Source organism: Pseudopodoces humilis, chromosome 3 (genome assembly GCF_049639895.1).
Source record: "Pseudopodoces humilis isolate 2021_Gansu_Grassland_sample_001 chromosome 3, ASM4963989v1, whole genome shotgun sequence".
NCBI classification, from domain to species: domain Eukaryota; kingdom Metazoa; phylum Chordata; class Aves; order Passeriformes; family Paridae; genus Pseudopodoces; species Pseudopodoces humilis.
Window position 1 is genome coordinate 21977996 of NC_142202.1, and position 22931 is coordinate 22000926.

The window sequence follows — 22931 nt, forward strand, 5'->3', positions numbered from 1 at the left end:
AGTCCCTCCAGAAGGATGATAAAATTATTTATTCTTACATTAGTTTATGTACACAGTAAAGACATTTGGCTACAAAAATGCCTCTGTTGTAGTAGGAGCTATTCAAACAACTACAAACTATCAATAAATACATTAGAAACATATGGTATGCTGATGTAGAAATACCCTACGCTGTTTTGGTTACTTACTCAGTACAGTATTATTGAAAAGTTTTTTGGTATTCTTCATGCAACATCAAAAGTCTTCCTAACAATTCATGCTATACAACATGTTTTTCTTTATTAGAAATGGGATGAAATTTAAAACCCTGTTTACAAGTAGTAAAAAAATCACTGAAAATTTTAACATAAATCTCTTAATTTCTGTACTAAAAAGAACCAATTTAAAGAGGGTTGTCTTTAAAAAAATTAATTTTCTCAACTAATTCTATATAAAACAGGCAGTATTTCAAAAGGGATGTTTCCATCACCCAGGATGAATTTGTGCTTCAGAATTTTAAAAGGAATATTTATGGCGAAAACCTAAACCCAACCAGTAGGTAGAGGAGAGACTGCAGTATGAACTGCCTAAAATCAAACATGCTTCCAAAATCTGTCTAGGAAAACACTAAACACTTACCCACATCACTATGCCATCACCTATTCTAACAATTAGAAATGGAGTTTTAATAATACTTAGCTCTTTTCATGCTCAAACTTCTTCACAAACATTTAAATAGCCCTAATGCTTCTGCAAGTATTATTATCCCCATTTTACATTTGGGGTGGTGGAGGTGGAGAGGGTTGGGAATTTGCCAGGATACAGACCACACACATCCGTTTCATCTTGCCTCCTTTGCTTGTCTGAGCTCTTTATCACTTTCTGTATTTAACACTCAATGTACTGGAGAGCTCCAGGACACACGGATGGTACATTCCCATCAGTTATTACTGGTTATTATGCAAGTTGTGTCACTTTGAAAGTTACATGACAAATATTAGAGTAAAAATCAACATGATATCCAGGCTCATGGTTGATGTCACAGAATGGCACGCCCCTGTCAAAACAAGCCTGCTCTTTCTGTAACCAAGTGTTACATCTAGTTTGTTCTGTTTTACAGCTGAAATGACCCTGGAGGTTAATGGTTGTGGTACACAAGAATAAAATTTGTTCCTCACAATCTGTCCCTGGGAACACGGAAAGCAGCTCTGATGGTGGCTCTGTAAATCTTGACATTGTGAACCAAAAAGGACTTCTAGATGAAAACAAAGATTTCACATGTGCTAACCCACCATGAGGTACAGATTACTAAAGTCTCTTCCCCTCCACCTGAGTTAGAAAATACATGTGTCTGAATTATGTCCTGAAAACCATGTGGAAAAGTAAATGTCTAGCCATAAGATTGCAGATACAAAATAAAGTATTTTGCCTTCGTTTTGGTATCAGTCCTTGAATTATTTAGATTGTTATCAACATCCTGCACAGGAAGGGCATCTTCCAATTTGCCACATTTGCCCTCCAGAATTTTCTATTTATGCCTTTCAGTCCGTGCCCTGTTTTGATTTTTATCCTGCCTAGTTTACTCTTACTCTAAAACCAGTTTAGTTTCTTGCTGTCTCTTGATAAGCTTTGGTGCAATGGATAATGCCATGGTGTTTCCCTACCTGACCTGTCAGAGATGAGAGACACAAAATTCTTCCACTTGTAGTAACAAAATGACTGAGTATGCAAAGCTACATCCCTCTTACAGGCACCCAAAGGGCTTTAAAAAGGCACCTGTGTTCTGTGTCACTTGTTCCTCAGTGCCTGATCTTGGTGGTTTTTGCGTGTCCCAAATAAGCCCTGTACAATGCACACATTCCCTTGCAGTATGGAAGAAACTTGGAATAAAAATTAAGATCTTCAGACATCACAGTCAGCAGCTGTGTCATCCTTTAACAAACACTAAAGCTGCATTGATTGTAAAAATTGGGTTCTTACAGCAACCTCACTCCCTAATCCATTTTCCCCCTTCTTTGCCAAACTTCTAGGAGAGAGGAAAAGTGCATGTTACGTGAGCTATTCCCCAAGCTCTTCCTGCCTTTTTTAGAGCTGGTAAGGCCAGAAAACATCTCTTTTTCACAGATGTGGCAGCAAAAGGAGTTTTGCTGCTCTTCCAGCAGCGCAGCCAGGAGCTGGCAGGCTGGCCGAGTGCCCTGCCTCTGGCCACGTCCTGAGAGGTGAGAAGCACCTGCAGCTTTTGGCTTCAGATGGGGACTGTGGATGTTTACCACCAATGCAAACCAGTCCCAAGGCACTAGGCAGGAATGGAAAGGACACAAGAAAGCTGTTGTGACCTGGGAGTACTCTGTACAGCTGAAAAAACAGGATAAAAAAGTAAGAGGCATTGGCTCCTTCCTCTGGGCTTTCTGGAAGAACACCATTCAAACAAATAAAAAAGATGCAAGATACTTGGCAAATGTTTTCTCTGCCTAACTTAAGCCTTTCTCCCTGCTTCAAAAATCCAAGAGATGGAGGGATCAAGACACATTGACTCAAATTTGCTAATGTCAAAATGTTTCCATTGCAGACAGATGAAATGCACTTGCATGTTTGGGCATGGCTTCACTTCTGTGTGAGGGAGAGGAGCCCACAGGCCTGCCTGGGCTCCAGGGAGTTTACTGAAGGAGGTTAATTTCCAAACACCAGTCTGGTGATGGGAGCCAAGCATTCCCCCCAGCCTGGACTGAACCAATCTGGATCGAATGCATGCTTGCACCAGCCCGGACTCCTAACTGTCTTAAAAATGCAGTCTTGAAAAAAAAGGGTAGAAAAGGAAAGGCTGATTGGCAATTCATTATCTGTCGGGTAGTCCAAAGCCATGAAATGTTCTCAAGTAGCTTGACTGGTGGCAGTTTGCTATTGCATGGCTGGTGTTCACCACAAAAGCAGTTCCTCATGCTTACAGTGGTCAGACTGATTGGGCACGCTTTTCACAGTTCCTCCAGATCAGTTAGATCCACGACCACTTTCAAAAAGAGAGTGTCATCTCTGATATAGGTGTTCTTTGTGTTTTCCAGGACGGCGTGTGGCACAAAGCGCGGACAGCCGGAGGCAATATTCATTTCTCCATCTGGCCTTTTGAAACTGCTGCTGTTGGGGTCAGCTCTAAAGACTTCCACAATGTGATTTTTTTTCCCACTTTGGTCCAAAAGCATAAGTGTAACCTTCTGCTTGAAAGGCCACAGCAGTAGTGAGTCAAACTCGCCTCTCATGACCACAAAGTAGAGGGAGATGTGCGTTCCCTTCCCTGAGCCGTCCCCGTTCAGGTAGGCTCTCGCACACAACCTGTACCCACAGCGGCTGGTGTAGAAGGGCTGGCTGGCTATGGACAGCACACGGCCCTCCACTGCCTCTTTCTTCTTCATCTTGTAGTCTGTGATTTTCCAGATTAACTTCCCATTGTAGCACGTGCCTTCCAAAAGCTTAAATCGTTCTTCATTTTTATTGAGCTGTGCTTTGTGAATATTGATCTGGAGATCATGTTTGCTGGACTGATCTTCCAAAACAACTGAGAGAGGAGGCAAAGAAAAGAAATAGAATAAAAAAAAAAAAGAGAGAGGCATTTGGTAAAATAAAGTTATCAGAGCCCTGGATAAAGCAAGAACCCAGACTCAAGCTGGCAAAACTGATCTACCCAAGCCTGAGTACAGACTATGAACTGTTAACTTTTTAAAACTGTAACTGCAGCTAGTGGTTCAATAAGAAAAGCTGGCAACTATAAATCATGAATGCCTGAACAGTGCCACAGCCTCTATCACAGTGCAGGAGCCAAACCAAGGCCAGCTCTGTGGCCCTGGAGTGCCACTGGAGTTCAGGAGACATTGTGCAGTAGGGAAAGGCGGGAGAACACCGTACACACCATCACAGTTTGGTCTCAGAATGCAAGAAGAAAGCCCTTTCTAGTAAAGAGCTCCAAATGATTGGGTGTAGCACCAGAGCCTCCACTTAGCCACCAGAAAATCAGCAAACCTCCCCTACCTGTGCAGGAAAGTGCCAACATACCCATACGCTGGTCATATGTCTCCATCAGGGCAATCTTCTGTTTCATGTTTTCAATTGTGTCAAACAGGGGCCGCAGGTCTAATTTACTTTGCTGCTGGTTTGCCATCTGTATTAGCTGTTTCACTTGTGATTCCAGGCGTGCAGACTTATCCAGGTGACTAGCCAGAGCCTTCCCAGTTCATTCCATTGGAAGAGGGTGGGAAGTAGACACAAGAGATATCCATAAAACCAGTTATTTGCTTTGAATTAAGATATTGAAGTCTTTAGCATGTCAGCACTATCAACGATATGATGCATTCAAAGTGCTGTGCTGGCTTAGGAATTTATCCCAGTGCTCCTTCATGATTAATTCAGCTCATTTACAGACTGAGAAGTCATCCCTCATTCAGAACCCATTCTCACTGCACCACTTCATTCAACTCATTATTCAAATTTACACCTGTACATTTGCCCTGAGCATCTGACCGTAAGGATTTGTACAGTGCTTTTTGCTCAGATCACATATCCAAACTTCTGTATCAATTAAAATGAAAAGATAATAACACATCGTAAAAAATGAGAAGGTCTTTGAGAAGGCTGTGCTATTAATGACAACTGTTACTGGAGAAACATATTTCAGGATGCAAGAAAGCAATTGGTAAAAAAGGTAAAATCAATATCTCACCTGAGTGCTTACCATCAAGTTGCTATTGTTACCAAACAATTGTGTATACTGTCTGAATTCTTTCTCACACTTCTTAATGGCATCTGCTAGCTGCTGGATTTTAATCTCTTTACATTCCAGGCTCTTATAGAGGTCAGATATCTACAGATGGAAAAATCAGAGTATAAATGCTAAGGAACAACAAAACATACAATGAAGAAACGATAACATATCTGACTATGTAAGAGAGTGGAAAAGTTTACAATGCAAATCCTCTAAGTGAGCTAGATAGAGCACTCCTTAATTCACTGTTTGTGAATAAGCACTGGCAAGAACTGCACATAAGGTAATCAAGTTTTGAGCAGATCTATGTGGCTCCAGGTGCAAAGAGGCTCCTATCTCTCATTCCCATCCATGATGGTCCATTTGGCTCTACAGTGGGACAATATATACTTACATGCACATGTGCATGTGTGTTTCTCTGTGTATGTATATGCATTTTTTTCCTTTACTGAGGTCTAACCAGCAGAAGAGATGATTCAGTGAAGGATACACACTTCAAAACTAAGTTTTAGCAGTTTGGGGCTCTTACTTCTTGCATAAACAAGCGAAAAGTAAGTCCCCCATCAGTTTGGATCCATTCAGTTAACAGCACTGGGCGTACACCCAGTGTCTCCTGCTGGGAGCCAAAGAAGTGATCTTGAGCAGAGAGCTGCTGTCCTCCGTGCTGCTTCCACACAGAGCAGCAACCGAGGCAGCTAAAGGCTGCTTTTTGGAGCAACCTGGCCAGCCAGTGAAATTTTAAAATGCTTTATCTCTAAACTCCATGTCCACTGTAAAACAGAGACTGAAAGCAAATGAGGTGAGCAATAGCAAGAGGAGCCTCCCACTGTGCCTGGTGTAGAATATACATGCCTGAGCACAGAGAGGTTTCCCTGTAATTCACTGACTTCACTAGAAGAGCGTATTTTGTCTTCTGAGGTGTGGAAAGACTATAAAAAGAGTAATTTAAAATGTAGCTGAGCTAAACCAGGGAACAAATGTAGAATCTCGTATCATCCTCTAACCAGTCAAGAACTGCTGAAGAGTTCTCATTAAATATGACTTACCTGTTCTTCCAGTCGGGAGTTCTTGTCTAAAATCTGCAGCATGTGTTCCCTCAGGGCACTGTTTTCATGTTCAGCAAGTTTCCCTCTTTTAACCTTATTGAGACAGAGGGGGGAAGTGAAAGAATAAAATAGTAAGATAAGCAGATTTTTGAAGCTCTTGGTAAAAAATTTAATGATGCAAACATTCAAAATGTCTCCTTTATGCCCTGAAAGTGAGGAAAGGGCAGTCCTGATTCTCTAGTGTTTCAGCTTAGCCAGCAGAAATGGTTATGAAAGAACATAAAGTGGTTATTTTAATTATTCTGATTGGTTTGGGAGACAAAGTCCAGTCCTGGTACAGACAAAGATCCGTAAAACAGTACCTTTACATGACAGCCGTACTGCTTATATGGACAGTCCACTTCTGCCTCAGGACACACAGCATGGTGCTTTTCAATCTGCATGTATTAAGCAGTTTGTGATTAAATAAATACTTAGTAATTTGAAGCACTAATAAAATCTAAATGCCTGCAAAAAGGGTGAATAAAGGCCACTGTCATGACACCACCAATGACTTTACCAGGAAAATGAGTACTCAGAATCAATAAGCAAGCCAGGTGTTTTTCCATGCTGCAAAACACCAGTGGCTTGCAGCGACAGAATAATCCACTTAGAAGATAGGAGATATATCCCTTTTAGGATCGAACAAAGGAAACACTTAGAGCAATGAAATTTTATTGGCATGGGCCAATGTGGTCTGCAGCATAGCTTTCAGTTTTCATAAATATATGTGACCTGCTGAACTGCAGTATCTGTAAAAAATAATAGTACCTCTTTTTTCAGAATTATTTGTGAACAGTTTTGGAGACAAGGCACAGGATAATCAGGACAGTCATTTTTCTCATGGTTCTGAAGAAAAAGAAACAGAACAAGGCAATGGCATTCATTTTTGTAAAGCAGTATATACAGAGGAAGCTATGCAAAAAGTAATCCCAAACATACAAATGCATGACACATATCATCTTGTTCATAAGAGAGCATCAATAATTGGTATGATTTCAAGCACAATTATTATATTTTCTCCTTCAGCTATTCAGCCAACTTTTGTTTCAGGAGTTAAGTGCCATTGCAATGCTGGAAACTTCTCACTCAGCAATATCAAGGGGAAACAGGTGCTATGAATTCTTGGGAATGCTTCATAATCTTACCTTTATGTTAATTAACACCACATATGTGTTACAGTACTGGCACCTCTCTTCCCGGAATTTACAGTGCTGGCTCAAGTGCTCTTTCAAGTCTTTGCGAAGAATTTGATCCCGACACCCATCATTAGTGCATTGCATGCTTTCAAACAAACACTGCTGCAGATGCTCCTGCAACACACACCAGCAGATTAAATGCCAAATGGCCAGTGTGACCAGTTTCCTCAAATCAATAATCACCTAAGCATTCAGAATATGAACGGACACTGTGATTTACAAAGGCAACATAAAGCAAATGGTTCTTATTAAGAAAAAAACCCTAAGGCAAAGCTGGAACAAGCTAAAAGCTGTAATATATGCTACTTGCAGTGTATAGCTGTCATAATCTTTGTACTTAAACCACATTGCTACAATAACTCTGAAGACAATCACGGGAATTTAGCTGATCATAAATACACAGAGTTGTCATGAAAATCAAAAGCTTCAAAATTTGATCAAGCAAACCAACCTGATATCGTCCCAGAATTATTTTTGAATTGCAGTCAGGGAAGTTTTTGCAGAACACATGCAAGTTGAGAACTTCTCTTTTACAGCAGTTGTCTTTGAATACCTTCAAAGTAAGCAAACCAGCCTTAATATGCAGTCACACAGGATGTTATAAATAATATAAAAGAACAAAACATCACTACAGATCTTCTAGGTGTTCAAGTGTAAATGACGTAATTGTGAGTATGGCTCTTGACAATTCATATTAAAAATTGGTATTAAACCTATAAAATTAAACCATTTATGACATTTCTAGTAAGCACAGGGTTTTTTTCCCCCAACATAGTTGTTCCACAGATGTTGATCTATCCCACAGCCAGCAGGACTAGTAGCACAGGAGCTGTATAACCACTGCCAGAGCCTGCTGTAACTAAAAGAAAGCAGATGGAGCTAACAGGCCCTAAAGGCCAAACCAGCTCTGTGCATGCTCCACTATGCTCAAGCAGTGCCTTTGGGATGGAGGATATCTCAGATGCTGAGATATCCTTTCTGTCACATCTGAGACGCAGCACCGTTCTCAGCTGTGTATGCAGAAGCAAACGGAGCCCCCAGAGCAAACTCTGTCTTATTTAGAGATCTTCCTGCATTGTTGTCATCAAAATTTGCAAGTAGAAGATGGCAAATGAAAAATGAAAATCATGTGGACAGTCTGATTATAATTTCCTATCAGGAATAGGAGAGAGAAGAAGGAGATATTTGATTTCCCTGGTATATAGTATACTTCCAAGCCTTGTAATATAAATAAGGACAAATGAATCCATTATAAAACAAAACAACCAAAACCAACAATAGCTTCCAAAATAAAAAGGATGAACTTTTCTTTTCCTCTAAAAGTTACCCAAAAGTAAATGAGGTCTTCAGGGTTAATGTGATCTAATGGAGATAGTCAAGAAAGCAAATTATAGCCAAGTTAAAATGAAGACAATCAGATAAACAAGATATCCCAGCAAGATAGGGCATTTAAAAAGCAAGTCAATAAAATCTCCATAAAAAAACAGACATCTGCCGACTTGGGAGGATTCAAGCTTTGTGAAATTCTTCAACACTTTACTGGAAATACAGAAGACTAAAATGAAATAACTTCAGAACATGAGGTATAAAATGAAGCTTTATCTAGACAGCCATAATTCCTTCCTGGGAAAGCATCACTGAATACACTCTTCCTTTAGCGTTATTTCAGAGACAAAAAACTGCTCTGCCCTGAGGACTAAAAGCCGCCTTGTTCTCAGTTGTCTTGCCTTTCCCATGTAAATGCTGACTGCTGAAATAAAACTACAGCCACTTACCTCATGCATTTTTATTGTTTCTTTGTCGACAGGACAGGTGGGTACTGCATTTAACTCTCTAGATCAAAAGAAGAGTCGTGTTAACCCACAGGAAATTCAATTTATTTTATTAAATTGGGCTGTGCTATAATCTGACTCTGACAGAAGTCAGCAGTAGATAGCATAAAAACAAAAAAAAAAAAATCCTTTAAAAACACTTTCATCTGGCAACTACACAGCCAAATTCTGCCCACAGCTCAAAGAGAGCATAAAGCAGCAACCATGAACACGTAACAGAAAGCAGAGTTTGCCCTAAGAGTGTTCAATGGTAAAAACCACAAGATGTTTTTTAATTAAGAGGACTTTGTCACTCTCTGACCATCTGCAGCTCACAAATGTCGTATCTCAAAAAATCTCACTGTGTGCTTTAAACCCAGCCTTTGTCTACTAGAAGCAGTGCCCTCCTTGCTACACCAGTAAAAGAAGATCTAATGGCTTCTTTCTTAAAAGGCTTCCAGAAATCCTGTAATAGGTAGCAGGAAAACAGTCACAGAGGCAGTGTAAAAGGAGTCAACCCAGAGACAAAGCAGCAAACATGAAGCATTCACAAAAGGTAGTTAGTGACATCCATCCACATGAAGAGGCTCCTCTGCAATCCTTCCAGGTGAAATGCTGCCCTCAGGTACACCAAAGAGTCCATAATGTATTCCCAGACAGTCTGGGGGGCAAACTCATTTGTACCAAGCAGAAGGGATGCCAGCAGCCTTGTGATCTGACTGCAGCATCAGGTAACATTAACATCAGTCTTATAATGCTGCTAAATTCAGAGGAATTATACCGAAGCAGATGAACACAGTCTAATCTAACCACCAGCACCAAAACCGAGAGACATCAACGCAGCAAATTCCTCTGAGGAGCACAATGGCAGAGAGACCACAGCAGCTTCTCACACAGCACTATCAGCTTACATCAACAGTTTCTTTACGCTGACTCCCCTGTGGTTCACCAGCACCAGGTAAGGTCTTTAGAAACACCTTTAAAACACTGAGCATGCAGTCACTGGGTTCAACAGAGCCCTTCCATTGACTCCTGCAGCCTCTTACTGGGTCGGTAATATTACTACGGCACTATGCTGATTTACAGAAGATGTGGGGTTTTTTTTTAGGAAAGGGAACAAGGGGAGCTTGCAGACACAGGAGGAGTCTGCTCTCACCTCAGAGCAAGAATGCACTGCTGGCAGAAGCGGTGCCCGCATCCCGTCTGGTGGGGATTGCGCAGGACCAGGTGGCAGTAGGCGCACTTGTACCGCTCCTCCAGGCTTTCCACAAACTTGTAGTCGGTGTCAGGCTCAAAGTCCAAAGAGTTGGTGCTGGAGGAGTTCTGGCGCGTGAAGATGCCCAAGAGAGCAGCGGGTTCGTCACAGGCCATGGGAGCTGCACTGGGAAGCGAAGTAGACACAAGGAGAAGCTCTTCAAATACTCCCTGGCAGCGACTCTGCCTCGGCTACTGCGTGCAGCAGGCTGCTGCTGGCAGGAGGGCTCTCATCTGCAGCGGGGAGACAGGTTTCAGAGGGAAACATGGTGCCAGCTATGGAAGAACAATGAAACACTCACAGAACCACAAAGCAAAGTTTATGCTACAAGCATCAAAGCACACTTCTTTGGAAAAGAGCTTCACAATCTGAAAATTATTACACAGAATTGAGATTTTTATGGTTTGGTTGGTTTTTGATTTTTTTTTTTGTTTTGTTTTCTTTTCTTGCAGCAGTTCTTAGTCTTAAAAAACTTAAGAGCCTCAAAAGAGTCTCAGACACAGCTGGGGAAAGCAGAGGCCAAGTTTTGGCCTTAATGTTCACCAGGAAAATCTCCACTTAAAGTAGAGCTCTCCCACATGAATTATAAATTCACTGCACTGGTTCAAGCAGGAGATGGCTTTGTGGTTCACAGCAAGGAGCATACAAAAAAAAAAGGCAGCAGGGAGATTTTACCTTCAGTTTAGGTGTTACAGGAGTTGAAGCCTCTTAATTTGACACCTTTCTTTTTCTTGTTGATCATTCATTTCTAGCAGTAAACTCTTATTTTACTTAATTATGTGCAAGTTTTTGGCTGTATTATTTCTGTCTGAAAGAAGTGGTGGGAAAAGAAGAAAAGCAGAGTTGCAATCAGAAGTGTGACATAAGTTTTTCTTTCAACCTACCATAACATACACAGCACAGGAATGCAACGTTAATTTTGCAATAGGAAAAAGCATCAACATTTGTTCCAAGCCTTAAGTCACAAACCTTGAGACCTTGAGATTTGCCACCAGTCCCTCAACCTTGCAGCTATTTTTTTTTTTTTTGCAAGGAGCTCAAGCCCTGGAGCCACTCTGGTTGGCATTTCTTGCAGCTTTGCACTCAGAGGACTTTTTCCTTACAGGACTGTATGAAAGCACAACACACCTGAGCTCCCAGACCATTTCATAAGCTCAGTTTTACAGCTGTGCTATGGTGATGCTATTTTCCTTCTGTGTGCACCACCTGCCCTGTCAGTCACTGGAGTTACTCTTACTGGCATCAGAATCTCTCTGAGAGCTCTCACTCATCTCCTGTAAGGTCACTGAGGGCAGTTGCTGCTTTTGGAGGGAAGCAGGGCCAGCACATCACCATTAACAACCTTGTGCCTGGCACGAAACAGTGTGCCCAGTGCTGACACTCTGCCCACCCTCCCACACTCCCTCCCTGCTGCAGCCCCTCCTGGCCCAGGAAAGCAGCAATTAGTGAGCTGCCACACAGCACCTCGGGCTTCAGAGAACATCCATTTTCCTTTCTACTTTAACAATCCATACTGGGTGAGGAAATCCTGCAGACAGATAATGTGCCTGATTCAAAAACACACCAAAGCACTTAACCAATTAAAATGTATTCCACAGCCAACATTTAAGTGCTCCTGCAACTCAGCACCCTTGTTAGTGGTTACACACAGTATTCACCTCCCCAGCTTGTGAGCCTTTCAGCAGGCTCCCTGCCTTTCACCAGGCTGAATGTCTGACATACTCCAGCACAACTGATCATCTAACACTGGTAGCCCTCAGGAATATGAGCCGTAATCATATTCCAGCCATTAAAGACTTATTATTCCTACAGGAGTTTGCAAATTACCCTGTTTGGTCCCTCCAAATGAACAGCCTTCTGCTTCAAACCAGACGTGGTTGTCCATTTGCTTCTTTCATTTTTAAACATCTTTCCTCCTCTGAAAATGGGGTTCCTGTTTCCCTGGCACCTAATAAGAAGCAATTCTATTTTCCTCCCGTCAACCAGAGATGACAAAATGCAGCCTGAGGGATTACCAGTTTCATGCCTCGGTAGCAGATGCCAGCAGCAGAATGTGCCTGCTGCTTCTAAGGCAGATGGAGAGCCATCACCATTAATTTCCAGAGCATGGACCATCCACGGGATGAACTGCCTAAGAACTCTGCTGTCAGTCAGTGACAACTGTGAAACAAGTTTCTTTCCTCTCTTTTTTTACTGCTCTCTCTCCCATTTACTTGGCATCCAATTTCCCCAGTCCTATCACGCTCCAGCACTTAAATCATCTAATGGTATGGTTTAGCAAGCTAATGCCACACTGTGTAAAAACACACTAAAAATAAAACCACCAACAAAAAAAATTCTATGTTTTACCCATTTTGCCTTTAGGGATCTCTCTTAACTCCAGCAACTCCAGCTGGAGTGACACGTTTTAGGCAAAAAACTTATGGGACACATTAAAAAGAAACAGTCAGCAGCCCAAAATCCCGTCCAGAAACTCCTCCAGAGCTCTCACTGCTCATTAAATCAACCAAAATCACTCCCATTTCTTTCTCCAAGGAGCACTCTGCTGTGGTACACCACCTTCCAGCTCTCTTGCTGAAATGAGAGCCTGTATCTCTTTAAACACCTTCATAATGCACCCAACCCAGATCCCACTCCTAAAAATGGAGACTCTTGGCATCTCCATGAACGCGCCTCCTCCACCTCAGCCTCGCCCAGGATAGTATTGCAGGGCACAGGAAAGAGCATCCCAGGGAAAGGAGAGGCTGCCTGCTCAGAGGGCAGAGCGGAAACCTCTGGGTGCCCAGAGGATGAGGGAGCTCACTGCTGCTGCCAGCCTTGCAGGAGCTTTGCTGCAGGGCTTGCAGCTGTTCTGCTGGAAGAAATGGGCTGCCCCAGGAGGCGGCCTGGGGATGGCAGTGCTTTGCTCAAGTTGGAGAGGTGCCCGTGTCAGTCAGCTGGGGAGACTCAGAGGAGCTGAGAAACAGCAGCCCTGTGCCAGCCAGCACTCGGTGGGATGCGATCCAAACCAGCCCAGGCAGCGTGTAATTCCCATCCCAGCACTCACCAGAGACTCAGGGTGGCTTGCAGCAGCGTTGCTCCCGCTTCTGGCTTCCAGCACACGGGCTCTCTGAACTGAAGCCAAAGGGAAACCATCAGGGGAAAAAGTGCTGTTTTATGACAGTGAGAGCACCCCAAGGGTTATCTGAATCAATTTCCTGCCTACGCTGATGCCTGGCCAGCGTAGGCAGGGCCTGAGGTAGCTTTCACTTCTGTCTGCTCACAGCTTCCAGCAAGGGGAAGGTGTCCTCCTGCCTTTGTGTACACTGCAATTTTTCAGCACACGTGTGAATTGTAATGCTGGTTTAAAATAGCAGAGAGCGGCAGGCTCGTGCTGCATAATGATGCTCTTGTGTCAGACACAGTGCACACTGTAAAGGGATTCTCACTGCAACTCCACTGCAACGGCACACACACAAAACCCCCCAATCTATGGAGACTGAAAATCTACACATTAAAAAAAAAAAAAAGGATTTCCCTGTACTGAAATAAATAGGATTAATTCTGCCCACACATAAAAAAAGTAGTGTGAATCACTAGAAGCTAAGTCCAAGTCCTATTAACAGCTATCAGTGAGTGGGAGCTCAAAGGCAGTGCAGTACAAAGAGCTCCCAGCTGCATCTTCCCACTACTTCAGCATCCCAGCCCTGCCTGCACCACAAGTTGCACAAGCAAAATGCTTCTGGAACAACTCTTTCTATGCAGATGCCTTAACCTCACTGGAAATAATCCAAGTGGGAGAATTTTCTTAACAAAAATAAACTTTATAAATTGTGAGCTATCCTGTTTTAACTACCACCACACCAAACTGAGCCAAAACATTTTCCAGTAAAATGTTCCACACTTAGAACTGCTTCTTTTTCAGAAACTGAGGAGAATGTAATAATAAGGAGAAAAATCAGCATGGGCATGACTTACTAGAATATAAAATTGCATCAACATTTTAAAGCCATGTTGAAACAGCTCCCCTCCAGCACTGCTGCTCTCTATCTACAGCACCAGCAGTCGGAATGACAAGAGGCTGTGTGGAACCTTGATATCACATTGAACTACTGTGGACAGATTAACTTCTTCCAGCCATAAAAACATACTTTCTGCACACAGGAAAAACCATTCCTTATAATACGGTTGCTTTTTTTAAAGAGACCCTGTTTTTCCTGTTTTCTCTCATATGAAGCCAAGCCCTCCTGAAAGGTTAGCACATTATCCCATGAGCTGTGAGTGCACCATTACAGCCAAAACTTCCAGGACAGCAGAGCCAGGCACAGGCACTGGGTGCCACCATGTCTCAGACTGAGAAGAGAAAATATCCAGGATATTATCACAGATCTGATCATCACACATGGACAAGACAGGATCCAGCCAGCAAATGGGGCTGAGAGCCCAGCTTCTGCCAGGTTTCACTGCATGAGGGGAGGGTGATGCTCAGCCACTCTCCAGGACTGGGGTATTCCCAGCAAAAAGCACCTTCCTCACTTACCAGCTTCCATGTCATACATACAACAGGGCACAAAAAAAAAGTTATGCACCTACCTTTCTGTTGCTTTGCCCTAAGACATTGGTTGGGACAAGACTTGGAAGATGCCCTGTCCCTCCCTCTAAAATTATCAACCTTTTATGGTAGATCAGAACTGTCTTAGTCACAGTGGGAAAAGTTTTGTCAAATTTGGAGGTCTAAGTCACTTCACTGGGAGGTAACAGGCAGAAATGGGATGGAGGTGAACGCATCTTGCATTAAAACAACCCTCTCCAAGCTGCCGTATAAACTATTCAATTTATAAACAGATTAGCTGCCTCCAGTACTTTTGAATGAAAATAACAAATGTATGATTTACTACTCTAAGGCCCTCCAAAACCTCACTATTGTGGGGACAAGAAATATATGCCCCAACTCAACACACAGAGTGGAAGAGATAACAGTTTGCTAAAGAATGACTGAAAGTATCTATGCTTTAGTTTATACTATAGTTTGAGATACATATTTAAGATACAGCAAGTTACATGGAATAATGTGAAAACAGGAGATGATGACATCTGACATCATTGGGGGATCATCCCTGTCCCTTCCAGCCCAAAGAAGAGTTAAAACATTTTGGCTGCTGACAACAAAACACATTCCCCATGTGGGAGAAGGACCCTGGCTGCATCATGTGTGTCCCTCCAGCACAGAGGCTGAGGAGGGAAAGGATCCCTTGTTGCACCAACACAGACCCACTGCTAACACTCAGGGTCACCTCAGGAACTGCTCTGATGATGTCCTCATCACTTAAAAGCTGCAGGGCAGTGACCTGCTGGTACCCAGGAGAGAGTGCTCCTAACAGCAACAATTTCTTATGTGCCTGAGCCCCCCCGCACCACAGGAGATGCTGCTGCAGAGGACAGCCAAATAAACATTTCCTTTTGTATATAGACACCACTATACTATCGAAGTTTCAACTGTAATATTACCTCATCCTCAAGGCACAGTAAAACCTTACTAAGCAAGCATCAGTTTGCTCATCTCCATAGGCAAATTTTCACTAAGCAGAGTACGACAATGGGGTTTCCTTTGCATAGAGGTACAGTCAAGCATTACAGTTAATTCCCATAAGACTAGGCTTCATTGGGTTTTAAGACTCAGGTTACAACACAGCATTTAAAAAAAAAAATTAAAACTACACTCTTACAACTAATAAAGTGTGTCTGGTGCTAAAGCAGCTTTGATTTTACAGTCAGTTTACTTATTTGCTACAGCTACTGTTTTCCCTGGAGGTTCTAAAAATAATTAATTAATTAATTTTGCAATGTCAAGAAATCTATTTCTAATCAACACGATGTTGTTATGTCTTAAAATAACCTCATTCGCAGCTGGAAAATAACCTTGTTGCCATCACTTCTGTGGCAATCCCTGAATGTTTTATCACCTTCCCAAGAACCAACAGAAATCTCAGTAGGAAGGTTCTGCCTCTCACCCCTACAACATCACGGCACCGCTTTGCTGGTTCAGGGGGTGAACTTGTTTCCTGAGATGTTTTTGGGTCTGCAGCCTTCCCCAACCCCTGTGTGCCAAGCCCTTGAATAGCCCTTCAGAAATGAGAAATAATTCTGGCAAAGTTAAGCTCCTGCCAGTGTTAACAAGACACGTTTTGGTAAAGCCATACCTGGAAACTGTAGCTGGTCCTCGATGGGGAGAAAATGAGAGAGAGACAGAGACAGAGTGTACCAGCATGAGCTTTGTGGTTAACACAGAAGTACGAGCATTTTAAAACGGCAAGGGAGTGGAAATCCCCCAAAGTAGCTTTGAAAAGATCACGTATAAAAATGTTTTAGAAGTGTTAGGATAAAAGGCAAGCCACTGAAATGTATTTCATCTTCCTGCAATGATGTAGGACTGCAGATTTTACCATCTGGAGCAACACAGGATTACCAAGGACGTTTCTCACAGCTGGAATCCAAGATTCAGAGTAGATTTCACCTTCCACAGAACTGGTGAGTGATGTGATCAAAGAAAGAGTACAAGGACAGCAGGAAACACACAAGGACATAAGAAACACCCAGGTCCAATCCTGTGAAGCCCTCCACAGTGGCCTCGGCAAACCCAGGTGAACCCACGCATTGCAGGAAGTGAAGTGGCAACTCACAGAGGAAGCAGCACTGGCTCAGTCACATCAGCTCATGTCACAGGCTGCACAGGCATGTCACACTCAAACAGAGCTCTTACATGGAAATAAAATCCACTTTAAGAAAATAAACATTTTGTATGGTTTTGCAATAACTTCAGTGGCCATAAACCCTTATGGTTTTCTAGTCTGAACTTGTGCACACAGGATTCTTGGCAGCCTCCCTGCCCAGTCCAAAATGTGCTGCCTTTATGGCAGTGCCTTAGGCTCCATCTCTACGCCCACTCTTTCTTTATCCTCCTCTGCCCTCTTCCTTTGCTTTCTGGTCTCTTGTTTTCATTTTTTTTTCCTTCCTTTCCTAAAGTAAGCTATTGTATTTTCTCTGAAAGCAATAATTTTTAAGTCTCCTGTTATTTAAAATACTAATTTTCCAAAGAAAGTTTCTATTCTCTTTTGTACTTAATGCAACATACACCCTCTTGCCTTTTCCTTTTAACTGAACTTTCTCCCAAAGCATTTCTAACACATTTCAATCTCCATCCCCCATCCCAGGAGGTATCTCAACCTAGAGCATCTTCTCCTAGACCTTCCATGAAGCTCTTGAACAGACAAATCATTGCGTCATGAAGTCAGTGGCAAAGAGAAAGGCACCAATTTGCAGGCATGCTACTTCTTTTTGGGATCAATTAAACTGATTTGAGTTGCATTTCTCACACATTTCATTTCAGCACAGCTTATGCTCCCTTCTACAGTCAAGCTTTTGAACCCAGAAGGTGCCTTTTTGTCCCTGCCATCAGCACCTGTCCTCAGGTTGCTTCCTTGTCAAGCTGTAGACCATACACCACCTCTGAGCAGGCTGACACCAGAACAGCAAAACAGCTTGTACACAGGCTTTCCTTGAGCCTGGCAGCTCTGAGGCAAGGGCACATCCAGCTGGATTTGTCGGGAGGAGACAGCGCTGCAGAAAGTGTAGTGCTTTACGAGCTTGGCTCCAGGAAGTGCCATCTGCTTCTGGGAAGCTTTGGGGGAAACCCCAAATGGAGAAGTTGAGTGGGAGCAGGATCTTAATTTTAAACTGTTTGACTCTGCAGATGAGTAGAGAGCAGTGGGCCAGTGTTACTGTTCATGGGCAGCCCTTGACCTCCTCCTCCAGCACCAAGAGTGCTGAAACCCTGACCGAATTTCAACCAAACTCAAGGGGATGAACTTGAGTGAAAAGACAGACAGCAACAGCATTTAGGAAACAGAATGAAGGAAGAGACAGAAAAATAAAATAAAGAAACAAAAGTTACTGGAAAACCCCCCGAAAACGGTAAGGGACAGAGCCAGATAACTAATAAGCTTTAATTTTTTATCTTTTAGTGTACTGAAGCCAAAGTAAGTCCTCACTTTTCCTAACAAATAATTGGCCATTACAAATATTGCAGAACTAGGTCTTTGGGGCTTTCAAATTCACATCTCTTTCTCTGTCCTATAGGGGACACACTATTCAGGACTTCAGGTGATTTGACCATTCAGTTGGTTTGACCATGAATATCTGTTTAAGGCACAAGAGATTCTTGGTTTTAATTTTCCATGCCCAGACCCTTTGACTCAGCCTTAATAAAGAACTTTATCAGCAATTATACAGAAATCTGTGAATCAACTCAACGGTTATTCATCTGAATTACTAGGATGAGCTCATTTTTTTTTAACACATACATGTGTCTGATGACATGCAGACACATATTTTTGTAGCCACAGCTGTCAGTGAAAATGTAACTTCTAATGTAAAAACCCAGATGCTATCGGGGACCCCATAAACTTGCTGTTGGGAAAGTGGTGACAGCAAAGATTGTTACCATTTTCTTTTCTTAAAAAGAAAAAAAAATCAACAGGAGAAAGGATGTGTTCTTAAAAAGTCCCTCCCATGAGGACAGGCTGGAGATTTAGAGAGGTAAGAACCAGGTGACATCCCATGGCCCCTTCTCCAAAGGCAGCAGGCAGTGGAAAGCTGTGCTGCTCTGCCTAAGCATGCTGCCACAGCCAGGCAGCCACAGCATTTTTTTGTTTCTTTCAAAGGGCCACATTCCAGTTTCAAGCACAAGAATATAGCAGACAAGACTGTGAACCAAGACTTAGCACAAGTCTGACCACTTCACCACTTCATGTCTCACAGCACCTACTTTGGGAAAAACTGCTTTGCAGATGGTTCCCAACCTTGAGGTTTGGTTACTTACTAGGTGGCTTTGTATAATAATAGTAACTAACTTCTATATTTTGATATAGTCTTCTGCAAAGTAAGTTCACAGCAACTTACTTACCCATACAGAATCCTTGTCAGGATATTACACACAAAAACTTGCTTTATCAGTCCCACTCCTAGAGTGAGAGACAAACATGCTTAACTACAGAGAACTCTGGGCAATCCCATATCAAAACCACTGTGGTTTAGGTGCAGTTTCTCACACACTTGTGTATTTGTTACAATATTGAGCAGGGGAAACTGGAAATTTTTGCAACATTTTTATTAACAATACATCATGACTCAAGTTTCCTCACTTTCCCGAGCCTAGCCACACACCAGGGTAAAGAGCTTAGCTTCTTTCCTGGGCTGAGGGAAGATAGTGGAACAACTGCACACTTGCAGCCCAAACTGGTACTGATAAGGGACTGATGACTAACAGTGTGATCATTAACCCTTCACAGTTATTGCTGAGAAATTCGGAGAGAAAAGCCCCAGAAAACAAAGGAAGGGGTTCTGAAATCCTCACCTGAGGGCCCAGACCCAAGGGCACACTGGCTGTAAGGTGTCCCAGCCAGCTGGCTGGGTCCTGCAGCAGCACCCTCAGGCTGCCACGCTGCTCTGGGCAGGGAATGCTCCCAAGAGTGGAATGTCTGCAAGACACCAGAAACTACCTGAATCCCTGCAGCCACCACCAACTGCCTCCACAGAATCAGGAGACCAAGAAAATTACAACTCACACAGACTCCCAGAGAAACCAGAGAAAGGAATATCTCTCCCTAGCCAGATGATTCCTGATGATGAATTATGTCCATTTATGCAAAATCAAAGGGTCAGACTTTTTTGTCACCTGAAGGAGACAGAGGGCTGTAGGATAACTTAAAAGTGGGCGCAAATAAAGTCTAGGAGATGAAGCACCCTACAAGTCTGTACCTGCCCAATGAAGGGACTTTGCAAAGTGACCCAAGCAATACGAGGCACAGAATGAAGAGCTCCTGACCAGTCCCACAGCTTTGACAGCTGTATAAGAGCTGCTCCTTAGGGAGCCAGTCTGGTGAAATAAAGAACTGTCTAGTTTCTGCCCTCTGCAGTCACCTGAATTCCTTTTGTCCAAGTCTACAAGAGCAGCTTTCTAGCTTTAAAATCTTGTCCCATCCTGGCTGTGATTCCTTACCCCCTCAAACCTCCATAAATACCCTGTGAGCACCACAAGCTTTTCTTTCTTCCTTCATGATGTTACTCTGAATCTTATCTTTTAGTAGCTTACAACTTTTCTGTTTCTAACCCTAAAGCTTCCTGCCAAGTACTCAGAGATGTGCCCTATCGTCACAGATTATCTTCCTGCACAGGCTGAACCCAGTCTCTCCTCTCATATCTGGGCTGGGGATGATGACCAGCCCACGGGTAGTATGATGAGCCCAAGCTTCCCCCACAGCCCTTCTTCTGCACAGCCCATGTCCCAGCCTGACACAACCTGACCCCGTTCCACTCAGCTCCATAACTTTCATAAAGCTCTCTCAGGCTTTAAGCGTTAAATCTTCACAATACCTCACCAACTTCTCCTGCTTCATGTCTCTGTATAATACAGTATTTCTTGTCGTCTAACACAAATAAAATTGTCATCCTTCAACATCATCCTCTGGTTTTCATTGAATCAAAGGTTTGGGTTGGAAGAGACCTTAAAGACCATCTCGTTCCAACCACCTGGCCATGGGCAGGGACACCTTCCACTAAACCAGGTTGTTCAAAGCCCCATCCAGCCTGGCCTTGAACACTTCCAGTAATGGGGAAAACACTAATTTCCAAACACTTACTTATCTTGAAATATTTTATTATTATTATTATTATTATTATTATTATTATTATTATTAATAATAATAATAATAATATATTAAAATAATATTTTACTCATTTATCCACCCTTTGTGCTGCCACAGGGACCATTTTTCTAAGCAACAGCTACAACCACATCACCTCTCACCATCCCTCCACTTTCCCACTACACCAAAACCTCTTCACTTTCAAAGCCTGTTCTCGCCTCCCTCCACTTGCCCCCCAGCATTGCCTCCAATGATATAAAGGTTTCCTCTCCATCCAAGGAATGAAAACAGGCTCCACTGCTTCCTTGTTATGTATTTGAGAAAGTGTGTGCTGGGAGGGCAGATTTTTTTTTTTTTGACAAATATTAGCAGGCTGTTCTACTTCAAATCTCTTCTTCAAGATCTCCTTTGCCAAGCAGCTGGGAACAACTGGCTTCTGTCACAGCGACCCAGAGGGTCCCACTGTCTCCTACTGCTCCTGCACACAGGCACGTCCCTCCCTCCTGACCTGAAACTATAAGCTCCCTTCAGCCAAGGGCTGCAGTTCTGCCTTCTGCTCGCACAGAGGGGTCCTCAGACACAGCAAACACTTCTCTGCACAACAGAAATAAAACAAGATAATCGTGGCTAACGGCAAAGGAGGTTGTCCTGGGTGGTTTTAGGCTGAGCGCAAGACATCACCACCACACCTCAGTCCTCTGACAAAAGACCGTGAAGCGAAAAACCAGCCAGGCCAAGGCTCATGCACAAGGGCATTCCAGAACACCCCAATTTTACCTTCATCACTAAACCCGCATGCTCTGTGTGCAATCAGCAGGGGAGTTTAAAAATACAACTGTTTCTGCTGCCAGCCTGGAGATGTGCCTGACCTGAATACACCCAGCTATTTTTAGCGCATCACTGCACTCCTTTCAGCCATCCCGTATTTATAAAACGGAAGTTTATGAGGAAAGTTGTTCTTGGCTGGCACCGGGAAGGCGCAGCCAACCTAACAATAGGCAAAGCAATTCAAGAAGTGCCAACAATAGGAGCTCTTCATTTTTCCTTCTAAATATGAAGAGTGTTGAAAATGTTTGGTTAAAGCCTGCTGCCTCAAGATGTTCCCAGAGTGCCGTTAATCAAGGAAAATCAGAAGACTCCCTGCACAAGCACAGAGGGGAGATTCCCTCCCCCCAGCAGCATTCAGCGGACACCAGCGGGGATGCTTGTTACAGTTCTCTGCAGTCTGAAAAGACCAGAGCCGCAAAACCATTCATTCATCCGAGCAGTCCCGGCTTTGCCTCCTTTCCAGCCCCCAAAATTTCAGCCCTGCGTCTACACTGGGGCGGGCACCGGGCCTACCTTTCCCTCCGGCATCCCTGGGGGGCGGCGGCCGTGGCGCATCCCGGGCAGGGCCGGGCTGAGCCCGGCTCCAGGCGGGAACCCCCGCGCCAGGGGCGAGGGCTCCGCCGCACCTCGCACAACTCCCGGGGAGCCAACTTCGGCTTTGCGACCGGGCCTCCTCTCTAAGCGGAGAAGAACAGCCCCTCGGAGACCTCCCTCTGCTCCGCGGGGCTGGCAGAGGGGACTTCGGGGAGGTGTCGCCCCCGCCCGCCCGGCCAGCTCCCGCCCGCGGGCCCGGCCCCGCTCCCCGACACGCCCCGGCCCCGGCGGGCCCCGCGGCCCGCCCGCCCCGCCGCCCCTGTGCCGGCGCTCGCCGCGCCCCGAGCCGGGCCCGGGCCCGGGGCCGCCGCTGCCGGCGGGGCGCGGGCGGGGCGGGGGCGGGCCCGGCTGCGCGGGCGCGGCTCCGTGCGCGGCTCCGGCGGGCGGGGGCGCGGCGAGGACGCGCTGCTGCCGCCGCCCCCGGCTGCCGCCGCTGTCACCCCCGCGGGCGGGAGCCGCTTTCGGTTTCATGGCAACCCCCGGGCGGGGAGACCCCGGCGGCGGCACCGCCCCGGGCGGGGGAGGGAGCAGCGGCGTCCCCCCGCCTCCTTAGGGACGGCAGCGCCGGGACCCGCGGCGGGCGAAGGCTCCCCGGCAGCCCATCCTCGGCCGCCGGCGGCTCCGGGCTCAGCACACCGCCCTGCAGCCTCCCGAACGGCCGGTGAGGTTCGGTGAGGTCGGCAGAGCCGTGTCCCGCAGGCCAGGGAGTTTTCCGGGAGGGGGTAACGAGGAGCGGCGGCGGGGCTCG

General features: G+C 44.5%; 1 protein-coding gene across 5 annotated transcripts; it reads right to left on the minus strand.

Annotated features, from left to right (window-relative positions):
- Positions 1–6: 6 nt before the first annotated feature.
- On the minus strand, positions 7–22248 carry TRAF5 (TNF receptor associated factor 5). 5 transcript variants are annotated; one of them, XM_014252977.2, is made up of 13 exons: positions 16259–16296; positions 13126–13193; positions 10755–10887; positions 9981–10312; positions 8789–8846; positions 7465–7566; positions 6963–7127; positions 6586–6663; positions 6138–6212; positions 5776–5868; positions 4688–4828; positions 4024–4192; positions 7–3529 (listed from the first exon to the last, which is right to left on the minus strand). In XM_014252977.2, the coding sequence occupies exons 4-13, from the start codon at positions 10193–10195 to the stop codon at positions 2952–2954; spliced, it is 1674 nt and encodes a 557-aa protein (XP_014108452.2). In that variant the 5' UTR covers positions 10196–10312; positions 10755–10887; positions 13126–13193; positions 16259–16296; the 3' UTR covers positions 7–2951. The 5 variants fall into 5 exon arrangements, with proteins under 5 accessions (XP_014108452.2, XP_087909648.1, XP_005523412.2 ...); XM_088053522.1 differs by lacking the exons at positions 13126–13193; positions 16259–16296 and adding an exon at positions 22103–22248; XM_005523355.3 differs by lacking the exon at positions 13126–13193 and having other exon boundaries at positions 9981–10205; positions 16259–16323.
- Between the last annotated feature and the right edge of the window lie 683 nt (positions 22249–22931).

Bases quoted from the DNA above. Each gene is read 5' to 3' on its own strand.
- TRAF5 (XM_088053522.1), bottom strand. From the start codon at position 10,195: ATGGCCTGTGACGAACCCGCTGCTCTCTTGGGCATCTTCACGCGCCAG. The intron at 7,567-8,788 runs GTAAGTGGCTGT...CTTACTTTGAAG, and splicing joins AAACAATAAAAATGCATGAG to GTATTCAAAGACAACTGCTG. The intron at 3,530-4,023 runs GTATGTTGGCAC...CTCCTCTCTCAG, and splicing joins GACATATGACCAGCGTATGG to TTGTTTTGGAAGATCAGTCC.